Source organism: Triticum urartu, chromosome 1A, assembly GCF_056163025.1.
Source record: "Triticum urartu cultivar PI428250 chromosome 1A, HENAU_Tu73, whole genome shotgun sequence".
NCBI classification, from domain to species: Eukaryota; Viridiplantae; Streptophyta; class Magnoliopsida; order Poales; family Poaceae; genus Triticum; species Triticum urartu.
In genome coordinates this window covers 429,341,277-429,354,745 of record NC_141873.1, presented here as the reverse complement: position 1 = coordinate 429,354,745, position 13,469 = coordinate 429,341,277, and the positions used below count along the sequence as shown (strand labels likewise).

General features: G+C 45.8%; 1 protein-coding gene across 1 annotated transcript; it reads left to right on the top strand.

The window, feature by feature from the left end:
• The first annotated feature begins 9,916 nt into the window (after positions 1–9,916).
• On the top strand, positions 9,917–11,209 carry LOC125532893 (putative cyclin-dependent kinase F-2). Its single transcript, XM_048696761.2, has one exon. The coding sequence runs from the start codon at positions 9,917–9,919 to the stop codon at positions 11,207–11,209; it is 1,293 nt and encodes a 430-aa protein (XP_048552718.2).
• Positions 11,210–13,469: the final 2,260 nt, after the last annotated feature.

Below are 13,469 nucleotides of genomic sequence, written 5' to 3'. Positions count from 1 at the left end.
AAAACCCAAAGTCTAAACGACGCCCTAAGGGCTGTATATATGGAGGAAGAGGGGGGGGGCAATTTCGTGGCCCTTGAGGGTGGGGTCCGAAACCAACCCTAACTCTTGTTTCCCCACACATACGGACTCTAAAAATAACCTATACTTAAGTATTTCGAAATTACATGGGCCTGCCCCAATAATAAGGTGACGCAGCACCTAGAATAGCCTATGGACGAATATTATGAAGTGGCATCTTGTATATTTCGTCCAAGGCTTCATGCACTCTTTATGGTGGCTTCAAAGTCCTGAAATCATCACTAGTAACTCCGTTCTTGATCCTCTTGCGCATGCCATCAACTCCATGCGTGTTCTTGCTCCAATGTTCATCCTTCTCCAAGCTAGGCCCTTCATTTGTAAGTAAAACAAATGTATCCAATTTAGGCAGCATCATATTCTCATGAACATTAAAATCATTACCAAGAAACGAAAGTACCTGGTAATTTAATTGGCGTGCGCGAGCTCTAGTAATTGGTCCAGTATATGTAACAGTAGGGGATGTGGATGTAACAATGGTATTGATGTCCTCATCATCCTCCCCTTCTTGAAATGAAGTCGTCCTCGACGGAATCTCATCTTCCTCACCCAAATAAGGCTTCAAATCTGCAATGTTAAAAGTGGGACTAACCCCAAAATCTGCAGGTAGCTCAAGTTTATATGCATTATCATTTATTTTCTCTAACACCTTAAAAGGACCATCAGCACGTGGCATTAGCTTTGATTTGCGCAAATTAGGAAATCTATCTTTACGCAAATGTAACCAAACAAGATCTCCAGGTGCAAACACAACATGTTTTCTACCCTTATCTCCAGCAAGTTTATATTTAGCGTTCATACGCTCAATGTTTTCCTTAGTTAACTCATGCATTTTTAAAATCAATTCAGAATGTTCTTTAGCATCAAAATTAACCTTCTCCGAAGATGGAAGAGGCAACAAATCAATAGGTGCACAAGGTAGGAAACCATACACAATTTCAAAAGGGCACATCTTAGTAGTAGAATGCAATGAACGATTATAAGCAAATTCAATATGAGGCAAGCATTCTTCCCACATTTTCTTATTATTCTTCAAAACAGCCCTAAGCAGAGTAGACAATGTTCTATTGACTACTTCAGTTTGTCCATCAGTTTGGGGGTGACAAGTAGTACTAAAAAGCAGTTTAGTCCCTAACTTAGCCCATAAACATCTCCAAAAGTGGCTAAGAAATTTAGTATCACGATCTGAAACAATAGTATTTGGCACACCATGCAAGCGAATAATTTCACGAAAGAACAAATCAGCAACATTAACAACATCATCGCTTTTATGACATGGTATAAAGTGTGCCATTTTCGAGAATCTATTCACGACAACAAATATGCTATCCCTCCCCTTCTTTGTTCGAGGTAAACCTAAAACAGAGTCCATAGATATATCCTCCCAAGAAACACTAGGTACAAGCAAAGGCATATATAAACCATGAGGATTGAGTCGTGACTTAGCTTTTTGACATGTAGTGCAGCGAGCAACAAAACGCTCAACATCCCGTCTCATCTTTGGCCAAAAGAAATGTGTAGCAAGTACGTCCTCTGTCTTCTTCACGCCAGAGTGTCCCATTAGTCCTCCTCCATGCGCCTCCTGCAACAACGAAAGACGAACGGAGCTAGCTGGAATGCATAGCTTGTTAGAACAAAACACAAATCCATTATTAACAACGAACTTGTTCCACGTTCTACCTTCTTTACAATTCTGCAATACATCTTGAAATTCAGCATCATGCACATATTCATCTTTGATGGTCTCCAAACCAAATATTTTAAAGTCAAGTTGTGAAAGCATAGTATAACGATGAGACAATGCATCAGCAATAACATTTTCTTTACCCTTCTTGTGTTTAATGACATAAGGGAAATTCTCAATGAATTCAACCCATTTAGCATGTCTATGGTTCAGTTTTGCTTGACTTTTAATGTGTTTCAAAGATTCATGATCAAAATGTATAACAAATTCTTTGGGCCATAAATAATGTTACCATGTTTCTAAAGTCCGAATAAGATCATATAATTCTTTATCATAAGTAGAATAGTTTAGACTAGGCCCACTCAATTTTTCAGAAAAGTATGCAACAGGTTTGCCGTCTTGTAATAACACACCTCCTAATCTAATTCCACTAGCATTCAAGCTCAAAAGTCTTATTAAAATCAGGAAGTTGGAGTAAAGGAGCATGTGTCAACTTATCTTTCAATACCGTGAAGGCTTCTTCCTGTGCGGTACCCCAAACAAAAGGCACATCCTTGTTTGTAAGCTCGTTGAGAGGTGCAGCAATGGTGCTGAAATCTCTCACAAAACGCCTATAGAAACCAGCGAGGCCAAGGAAACTCCTCACTTGTGTGACCGTTTTGGGCTGCGGCCAACTCTCAATAACTTCAATCTTGACTTTATCAACTTCAATTCCCTGTGGAGTAACAACATAGCCAAGAAAAGATACTCGGTCGGTGCAAAAGGTGCACTTCCCAAGGTTACCAAACAAACGTGCATCACGTAGAGCGATAAAAACAGCACGTAAATGTTCCAAATGTTCTTCCAAAGATTTGCTATAAATCAGTATATCATCAAAATAGACTACCACAAATCATCCAATGAAAGCACATAAAACTTCATTCATTAGTCTCATAAAAGTACTAGGCGCATTAGTTAACCCAAAAGGCATGAATAACCACTCATATAAACCAAACTTAGTTTTAAATGCTGTTTTCCATTCATCTTCCAATTTCATACGAATTTGATGGTATCCACTACGCAAATCAACTTTGGAGAATATTGTAGAGCCACTCAATTCATCAAGCATATCATCAAGCCTAGGAATAGGATGACGATAACGAATAGTAATATTATTAATGCCTCTACAATCAACACACATACGCGACGTACCATCCTTTTTAGGCACTAGTATAATAGGAACAACACAAGGACTAAGAGATTCGCGTATATAACCTTTGTCGAGCAGCTCCTGTACTTGACGCATAATCTCCTTCGTCTCCTCTGGATTGGTATGGTATGGTGCACGGTTGGGTAGCGAAGCACCGGGAATTAAGTCAATTTGATGCTCAATCCCTCGAATAGGTGGTAATCCCGGTGGCACGTCTTGTGGAAAGACGTCAGCGAACTCCTGCAAAATGTTAGTGACAGCAGGGGGCAAAGAGGAAGGCACGTCCTCGAATGAATAATGCCTCTTTGCACACAAAAGCATAGCAAACAGATTTGCTAAAATCTAGCTCATCAATATCAGATTTGGTGGCAAGTAAACATGCACTTTTCAATTTAATTTCAGAAACAACAGTAGATGACTTATTATTAGGCTTCATTTGGTGCTCAAATTCTTTTGCCACAATCTGATTTTCACTCTTATTTGTCTCCTGTTTTGCTTTATTAGCTCTATTAATATCATCTTTCAAAATGGAATCAGGAGTCATAGGAAGCAAAGTAATATTTTTATCGTTATAAACAAGAGTATACTGATTGTTTCTACCATGGTGTACAAAATTTTTATCAAATTTCTATGGTCTACCAAGTAATAAGGAACATGCTTGCATAGGTACCACATCACAATCAACATAATCAGCATATGTAGAGATACTAAAATGCACTCGAACAATACGTGTTACCTTAACCTTGCCGCTGTTGTTGAACCATTGGATGTAGTAAGGATGTGGATGTGGTCTTGTGGTGAGAGATAGCTTCTCCACCATCTCCATGCTAGCCAAGTTGTTGCAACTCCCTCCATCTATGATCACGCGAACAGAACGTTCCTTCACAACTCCCTTGGTATGGAACAAATTATGCCTATGATTTTGCTCAGCTTGTGTAACCTGCACACTCAAAACACGTTGAGCAACTAAACATTCATACATGTCAGCATCTTCAGGAGCCATGTATTGCGTCTCATGATCAGAATCGTCTCCACCGTGTTCGTCACGTGTAATAAGAGCCAAAGTCTCCTCATCATAGTCACTAGCGGACTCATACCCACCATCCTCAGTAACAATCATCACACGCTTAGATGGGCATTCTCTCGCATAATGACCTCCACCCTTGCAACGTCGACAAATAATATCATGTGTTTGCCCTGTTGATGCCATGGATGAAGAAGAGCTCTTTGCAGGCCCAGAAGGTGTGCTCTTGGCAGATAGTGGTGATTGTGCCTGCTTTATTGTATCACGGTTGGAGGTGGCAGACGACGGAGGTGCTGGTGTAGCAGAACGTGTGGAAGTAGATGATGCACGTGGTGTCCAGGATGAAGGTCGACCTGCAGAAAAGTTAGTACGCGCCAATGCCTATCGATCCTGCACTTCACGTTCAGCTTTACAAGCAAGATGGAATAAACGAGTGATATTAGTATACTCCTTATACTCTAGAATGGTCTGAATCTCTCTATTTAATCCACCCATAAAACATGCAAGCATAGCTTCATTATCCTCAACAATACCACATCTAATCATGCCAGTTTGCAATTCCTGATAATATTCCTCTACAGAATTTTTTCCTTGTCTTAATCGCTACAATTTTTGAAGTAATTCATGTTGATAATATGGTGGAACCCAACGAGTACGCATAGCAGTTTTCAAAGCAGCCCAAGTAGCTGGAATAGGATATAATCTACAATGCTCAGACCACCAAACACATGCAAAACTAGTGAATGCACAAACAGCAGCAGGAACACGTCTCTCCTCGGGATATTGTAAACATGTAAATCGTTGTTCAGTTTCTAACTCCCAAGTAAGATATATATCAGGAACATATCTACCCTCAAATGGTGGAATATTCAATTTTAGTTTAGGGAGATGGTCATGATCTCGTACCTGAGGGTGAGCCCTACCATTGCCAGTATTTGCATGTGGACGACCTGGTGGTTGCTGTGCTGGTGGTGGCACGTAGTTCTGATTTTGATCAACCTCATCCTCGTAATCTCCCACATAATCATCCTCCTCCACATCAGCAGTAGGAGCCACAGAAGTATCAATAGCAACACCAGCAGTTTGGCCTGGCTGAAGAGGGACACGGCTCGCTCGGTGGAGGGTTGTTTCCCGACGTGGAGGTAGTCGGTGTTGTTGCTGTTGTTGCAGAGGTGCGGCAGGAGCAACCGGTGGTGGTGGTGGAAAACGCGAAAGCAATTCAGCAAACTTGTTATCGAGCTTTGTTTCAAACGTCTTCTCCATGCCATCTATCTTCTCCATGGCCTTTTCAAATCTGTTTAGCACATCTTGCACCTGTCTACTCATCATTTGCTGAAACTTATCATGAAGCTCCTTGTTCGTCAAGTTCTCCCAGTCAGTCTCGTCGGCTTGTGATCCTGGCATGGTTAGCAGCAATAGAAACACACAAGAATATGATCCTACAGACTACTAACAAGTAGTGGTGGTGGCGGGTGTCACAAATCCGTCAAGCAAATCTTAAATTCTTACCAGTTCTTACCCAGCAGCAGGCGGTGATCGGCAACCGTTGTAGTCAAAACTCTCAAAAGCATGGATAGAGCGATTGCCAGGGAGAGTCAAACGCACGACGTAGATGTATGTGGAGCTGGGAAGGCTTATAGTATGGTAGCAAAAAGGATCAGCAATAATTAATTCAGAGATGCAAAGTTGAATAAACGCTCAACGACGGTACTGTGCTGGTCCTAGGCTAGACCGTGCTAGAGACGCGAGCCTAGAACACTAACAAAATCACGGCGCTGCACGTAAAAAGGGAAAAGCACACTCTGGAAAAAAATTCGCTCTTTTTTTTGCGCTCCTCTTTTTTTTGCAAAAAATCACTATAATGGAGAGTGTCTCAAAACTCCTCCCTCGTCAAACTGATAGGATGGGCACGAAAAAAAAATTTCGACTTTTTTTTTCCGGAAATCAGGGCAGCAACGACGAAAAAGTGCGACAAAAAATCACTATGATGGCACGTGGCTCAAAAGACTCAGAAAAGCCTAAAAATAGAATAGGGAAAAAATATTTTTGGTCGCCGAAATTTTGGCCTAAAAACTGCCCGGGGGTCTCCAGACTTTTTTTTCCCGAGACCTACGCAGGCAAGGAAACGCGAATCGGAATTTAGATTGATCTCAAAAACAAACCTAATATGAGAAGAACTCAGATTGGTGGTGGATATATGGTTGTGGTATATGGCAGCGGTGGTGGTATATTGTAGCAGTGGTGGTATATGGATACAGATTGGTGGTGGTATATGGATACAGATTGGTGGTGGTATATGGATACGGATTCAGAGCGGTGGCGGATAAGCAATGGTGGTAGATGGCAAGGCGATGATGATGGTGCGGCGGCGGCGTGACAACTTATGACCAGAACTCGAAACTCTAAAAGACTAGACTCTAAGACCAGCAACTTGACACGAGATGCAACCGCAAATTCAACAAAGCAAAAACCCTTAAAAAGAGTATGCAAAGGCTCAGATTGGTTCAGATATGATGAACTAACCCTAATTTTTTTTGTGGCTTTTTCGTGGACTGTAGGTATGAAGAACAGACTCGATCTAATCTACGAAAAACTGTAAAATCTCACCGAACAACCTGGAAATCTGATACCACTTGATAGAGGCAAAGGTGTCCCGATATTTCGATGAGATGGTGGCTATCGTTTCTGTGGGAGTCGACCTTGACGATCCGACTACGAACATGAGAGACGTCGCGCCTTAGCAATCGCTAAACCAACTTCCGAGGGGTTATTGACCACGCCGGAGCACGATCAACCTGACCACGAGGGTCTGTTTTCTGCAAGCAAACGAAGAACAAGCAAGAAACTGAGATTGCAATCTGGATATTGCGAATATAGGATGAAAACTTTATTGATCAAGGTGGGGTTCTGTGACGTCTTGGTCTGGTCCTTGGACACAAACGAAGTACGAGAAGTTGCAGCTATGGCGAACTTTTAATCTAAACAAAACCCAAAGTCTAAACGACGCCCTAAGGGCTGTATATATGGAGGAAGAGGGGGGGGGATTTCGTGGCCCTTGAGGGTGGGGTCCGAAACCAACCCCAACTCTTGTTTCCCCACACATACGGACTCTAAAAATAGCCTATACTTAAGTATTTCGAAATTACATGGGCCTGGCCCAATAATAAGGTGACGCAGCACCTAGAATAGCCTATGAACGAATATTATGAAGTGGCATCTTGTATATTTCGTTCAAGGCTTCATGCACTCCTTATGGTGGCTTCAAAGTCCTGAAATCATCACTTGTAACTCTGTTCTTGATCCCCTTGCGCATGCCATCAACTCCATGCGTGTTCTTGCTCCAATGTTCATCCTTCTCCAAGCTAGGCCCTTCATTTGTAAGCAAAACAAATGTATCCAATTTAGGCAGCATCATATTCTCATGAACATTAGAATCATTACCAAGAAACGAAAGTACCTGGTAATTTAATTGGCGTGCGCGAGCTCTAGTAATTGGTCCAGTATATCTAACAGTAGGGGATGTGGATGTAACAATGGTATTGATGTCCTCATCACAAGGGCCCACGCACCGCTTTTTTCACCTGATCTTAGGGCATGACCAATGCATAGCCTCATGGTGATGCCCCATGTGCCATGTAGGATCGGATGCCAGGACGGATAGAGAAGCGGGATCCTCTTCAAGAGGCAGGTGCTTGGGAAGAAAAAGTGTGGTCCAATATAAAAAGCTGAAAAGGTTGAAGTAAGGAGTAGAGATGCATGTGTATTAAAGTTTCTGCTTTTTATTTCTTGATGAGGCCCACTAGTAGTAGCTTGCATTGAGGAGAAAAAATCAGTGTAGTTGCCTCAAACTACTTTTTCCCATGAGGTATATGTATCCATATGCCACCATTGTACATGCCCTTATCCTCTCACCTGACCTTATTCTCGTCCTCCCCCATTCGTTTTCTTTCCTATCTCTTCTTCGTTCTCCTCCGGTCGGTCTTCTTTCCTCTTCCCTCGCCATGAACGCCACACCGCCATGGATTTGGCCTTCAAGCACACCCCCCCTCCATCCCCTCTCTACCTCCCTGCCGACGTGCGTCCTCACCACCACCTCCCACAAAGCCCGCGTTGAGGCGACGACGAGCTGCTCTGCGCCCCCCCTCCCCTATGAGCTTGAGGCGACGACGCTCGCACACCGGCGACACCATTTTTTCGCAAGACGCCGTGCGGCTATGGCTTTGTTTTTTATTTTTAACCAGTTGCAACTTTTTGATCTGTCGGTTCCAGCTTTTTATTTTGCCGGTTGTAGCAATTTTCATCCACGAGCACCAATCTTTGATTCGTTGGTACCAACATTTTTTCCCGTCGGTAGTAGTTTTTCACGTCGCTGGTTCCAACTTTTGATTTCGCCGGTCGCAACAATCCCACTTTTGACAGTAGCAACTTTTGAGTCATAGGTTGTAGCATTTTATTTCGTCGGTAGTAGCTTTTTGCTGAAGGAAGGGGATCAATGAAGTTTTTTTGCTACAACCATGTAGCACAGAAGCTTCAACCATGCGTGCCAGAGTTGCAAGCCGTGGTACACCAGAGCTACAACCGGAGACGCCCATCGCCGGCAAGGCTGCAAACGGCACGAGGCAGTGCTACAACCGGTGTCTAGCGAGCTGCAAGCGACACAATGGCAAGCTTCAAACCTGGTGGGTCACCATGTCGGCGATGACGGCCATGCCTGCGAGGGAAGCTGCAACCATGGTGAGTTGCTGGAACCGTCTTTTATTTTTTTCTACGACCGGTCAAAAATTTTGCTACGTTCCGGCGACGAAGGTCCATGGTTTTGCTGGAACCTACAATTTTTTTGCTGAAACTGGCTAAAATTTTGCTTCAACTGATTTTTTTTGTTTTCTTAGTTGCGGCGAGTGGTGGCGAGCTGCGGCGACGGACGTGGGGGGCGGTGACCACGCCGGCGGTGGGCAGCACCAGCGAGGGACTGTGTTGCAGTCGACACCGCGGAGCTACCATGGATGCAACACGGAGGCAAGAGAAAAGGCCGCTACGGTCAACGACCTTTTTGTTGGGAGCGACGACGGCGAGCATCGGCGGTGAGCGTGTGCGGTGAGGCAAATGGGCGTGATTTGGCGAGCACGGGTCATCGGCGGCTGAGGACGAGCAGGGCACTGGTCTCTTTCCCTTTTTTTCTCTTTTTATTATCCTCTGTTTTTTTTCTTCAGCATTTTCTGTAAGGTTGAATCGTACGGTTTATAAAAGCTATATCGTGTGGCCCATGCGGGACTGGCCAAATTTTTTGGCCGGCGCGCCAGCGCAGAGTAGCGCCCTTTGAGGAATTAAAGGTGCTCCCCCGTTTCAAATTACTCGTCGTAGAAATGAATGTATCTAAAACTAAAATACATCTAGATACATCTATACCTGCGACAAGTAATTCAGAATGGAGAGAGTACATGCGAAAGCATTGTTGAGGAAATCGTTAACTGGTAGCTGCTCGGTCGGCTGGTGAGTAGGGGATTAATAGGCTAATCGGCAAGTTAATCGGCCATTTAATCAATTAATCGGACGATTTATCGGGTAATCGGCTACTCGGAGACCCTATGAGTAGGGATTAATCGGCAAGTTAAATAGTTAATCGGATGAATTCTTGAACAGGGTGTGAAAGTCTAGTCGTGTGTGTTAATTTCCTAAACAATTTTGTTAGTGGATTAAATGTTTTTAGGGGAAAGCCTAGAGATGTTCTTGATAGCAGAGACAGATCGAACCGACCTTCTGCTGCTGGCTTCTGCGCTCCGAACCCACGCGCACGTCGGTGCACCAACATAACGCCACTCGCCACTCGCCAGGTCTTCCGGAGTCTGTATCGCAACCGGCTCGACCTTCGTCAGATCGGATATCATGGTCTTGCTAGTTAGCTAGGGTAATTAGTTCGTAGCTAGGTCCAGACACCGCTAGCGACATGGCTAAGGATGACGACGGCGCAGTGACAACGATCGCCTCCAGGGTCGCCTCCATCTGCGCCGTCATCGACCACGCCGTTGCGTCGGAAACCCTGAGCGCCAGGCGAGTCGCCGCCATCTCCGCCATGATCCACGACGTCGCCTCCGCCGCGGAGGAGGGGGCGACGAGAAGCACCGGGAAGCGGCGGCGCATGGGCAGCTCACGCAGCTACCAGGAGGCGCGCAGGATCGGCGAGGGCCGCTTCGGCGTCGTCCTCAGGGCGCGCCACCGCGCCACCGGCCAGACCATCGCCCTCAAGGGCCTCCGCTGGACGACGCGCCACAGCCCCGGCTCCGACCAGCTCGTCGGCAAGCTCCTGCGAGAGGCCTGCTTCATGGCGGCCTGCGGCGGCCACCCCTCCGTCGTCGCTCTCAAGGGAATCGCGCGCGTGCCCGGCACCAGCGACTACGCCATCGTCATGGAGTACGTCGGCCGGAGCCTGGACCAGGTCGTCTACGACCGCATGGGCCGCCTCGGCCGCCCGTTCACGGAGGACGAGGTCCGCGGCGTCATGCGGCAGTTGCTGGCCGGCGCGGACGCCATGCACGAGCGCCGCATCATCCACCGCGACATCAAGCCGTCCAACGTCCTCGTCGTCTACGACGGCGGCGGCGGCGGCGGTGATGATGACCTCGTCGTCAAGATCTGCGACTACGGGCTGGCGATGTCCATGGCCGAGCAGAACGCCGACGGCGCGTTCCTGGCCGCCGGAACGAGGTCGTACATGGCGCCGGAGATGCTGCTGGCGAAGCCGCGCTACGACACGCGCGTCGACATGTGGTCCCTGGGCTGCGTCATGGCCGAGATGCTCACCGGCGAGGTGCTCTTCGAGAGGGCGGACACCATGGCCGGCCAGCTCTACAAGATCTTCGATGTGCTCGGCGTGCCAGAAAAGAAGAAGGCGCTTAAGGCCTTCAAGTCGCCGTTCTCGTTCCTCGCCGGCGAGGTGAAGCGGTGGCGGCAAGCTCGGCGCGGTGGCAGGCTGCGCGAGCTGTTCCCGGAGCAGACGCTGTCCAAGGACGGGTTCAAGGTCTTGAAAGGGCTGCTCACGTGCAGCCCCAGCAAGCGGCTGGACGCGGCCTCCGCGCTCCGGCTTCCGTGGTTCGCTGACGCCGACGACGACCACGCTCCTGTAGCCGCTGCAGTTTCGAAGAGCGATGGCGCGGCCGCGAGCATTCGCGCGCTGGCGTCGCACTCCTGGCAGATGGCTTTGTCGTGCTTTGGGCGACCGGTAAGGTCGAAGGCAGTGTAGAATAGAAATCCCCGTGGTGTGATTAGTGGGCCGGGCCGCTGGATGCTTTTGAAAATTTGACTACTAATATTTGTACAAACATGTAGGTTGTCCCTTAAAAATGTAGGTTGGTGTTCAAAAAGCACATACACGATAAAGATAAAATTCAATCATTTTTTTCATATTTTGGTTGCTAATATATTCACAAAAATTACACGGCAAAACAAAACTATAATCAAACTCTTGAACTTTGATTATTAATATATGTACGAATATGTAGGTTGATGCTCAAGAATTTGTTTGAAAAATAATTTTGTATAATATACACTATTTAGATTACAAAATATGTATATGGCAACCGTGTGACAGATCGTGAAACTGCCACACGTTTCCAGCGCCGTCAGTTCCCTCCCGATCTTCTTCCTTTCCCCGACCGACCTCCTGATTTCTTTCCTTTCCTGCACGCTCTCCCCGATTTTATCAGGCACACCCGCTCATGCCCTTCTAATTTTCGTAATCGTCAATTATGGCCCCACGCGCCTTCTCGATTTTTGGCAAAAACAATGCTTGGACTAGGATTTGATCCCTAGTCTGCAGGTAATCAACAAAGGGAGCTAACCACCTCACCTATGACACTCATTGTTGAACAAGCTAAGGGAAATACTGTTTTTGACATGTTTTTGTCTTTAATATGTTAGCACTGAAAAACTTTTTGTTTCAAACATCGTGGTAACTTTGATCATTGGGAATAAATTTGTTTAACCTATGTTAGCACTGAAAAACTTTTTGTTTCAAACATCGTGGTAACTTTGATCATTGGGAATAAATTTGTTAAACCTGCCCCCCTCCCCCCCCGGTAATTTCTGTAAATAGCACGATAACATTCACGCCATAGACCTGATAATTTAGATACAAACATCGTGGTAACTTTAACCATTGGGGAAGACAGATGTGAAAAGATACCTGATAATTTATGTGTAAATAGATGGTAATATATGCAACGCTCATCTGATAACTGAGGTAGAAACACCATGGTAACTTTGACCGTAGGGATTTTTTTTTGAAAAAGATACTCCGGTATCTTCTGTGTAAATAGCACGGTAGTATACCTCCCTCCCCTGGCATTTTTATGTGTAAATAGCATGAAAACATATGCACTGCGATAACTAAACACCATGATAAGTTTTTGACCCCGAGGGGTGGGGGCGGAATTTGCTGCTGAAACATACCTCTGGTAAATTTTGTGTAAATAGCATGATATTTTAAGCACTACGGGCTTGATAGGTTACCTAGAATCACCATGATAACTTTTTGTCCCGGAAAAAAGTTGTTCAAAACATCCCCAATAATTTTTGTGTAAATAACATGATAATATAAGCATCCATAACCGATAACTTGCAATATAAACATGATGGTAATTTTTTTTACCAAAGGAAAATAAGTTGTTAAAAACATACACTCGCCTCGCGCGTGGGCCTCTTGGATGAACACAACACATGGCGTGACACGGGAAAGTCACATAATGTTTAGTGTCATGAGGAGCACACGTGCTATAGGCGTGATAAGTTACGCAAAAACATCGTGGTAATTTTTGACATATGGAAAAAGCTACCAAAACACACCCAGGTTTTTAGGTGCAAGTACCATGATAATATACGAACTGTAGACCCGGTAACTCATGTACAATCCATCATGGTAACTTTGACCGGGGGGAGGTTGATGTACATATACCCGATAACTTATGTGTAAGTACCATGGTATTTTACACATCGAAGACCTTATAACTCGTGTACAAAACACAGTGGTAACTTTGAAGGGGTGTAGTTGTTGAAGCATAGTACCTGGTACGTTCTATGTAAATAGCACGGTAAGTTATGCAACACAGGCCTGATAATTTGCATACGAATATCATGGTAACTTTGTCTCGAGGAGAAATCATGTGATAGACGTGGGAGAAAGCCATTCCGGACGATGGAGGTGCAGAGGGCAACTGTCATCGCTCCCACACAGGGGATGGACTGCTCTGGTGATCCTGAGGGCGATGCCCCTCCTGCCGGTGCCGACGAGCACCTTCCGCCCACCCCACTAGTTAGGTTAGCCACTTCCCCCGCGTTGGTCGCCGGCCCCCGCCTGGAGCCTGCTCCGCCCCCTGGCTGCCGTCCTCCCGTTGCTCCTCGGTCTAGATCGCCTGCCCGCCGCATCGTTGTCATCCCGCCCCCAGGTATCTCCTTCCATGCCCGCGCGCTGTCTCTCCTTGGTCACAGCGTGTGCCCAGCCCCAG

Coding starts and splice junctions, on each gene's coding strand:
- LOC125532893 (XM_048696761.2), top strand. CDS start 9,917: ATGGCTAAGGATGACGACGGCGCAGTGACAACGATCGCCTCCAGGGTC.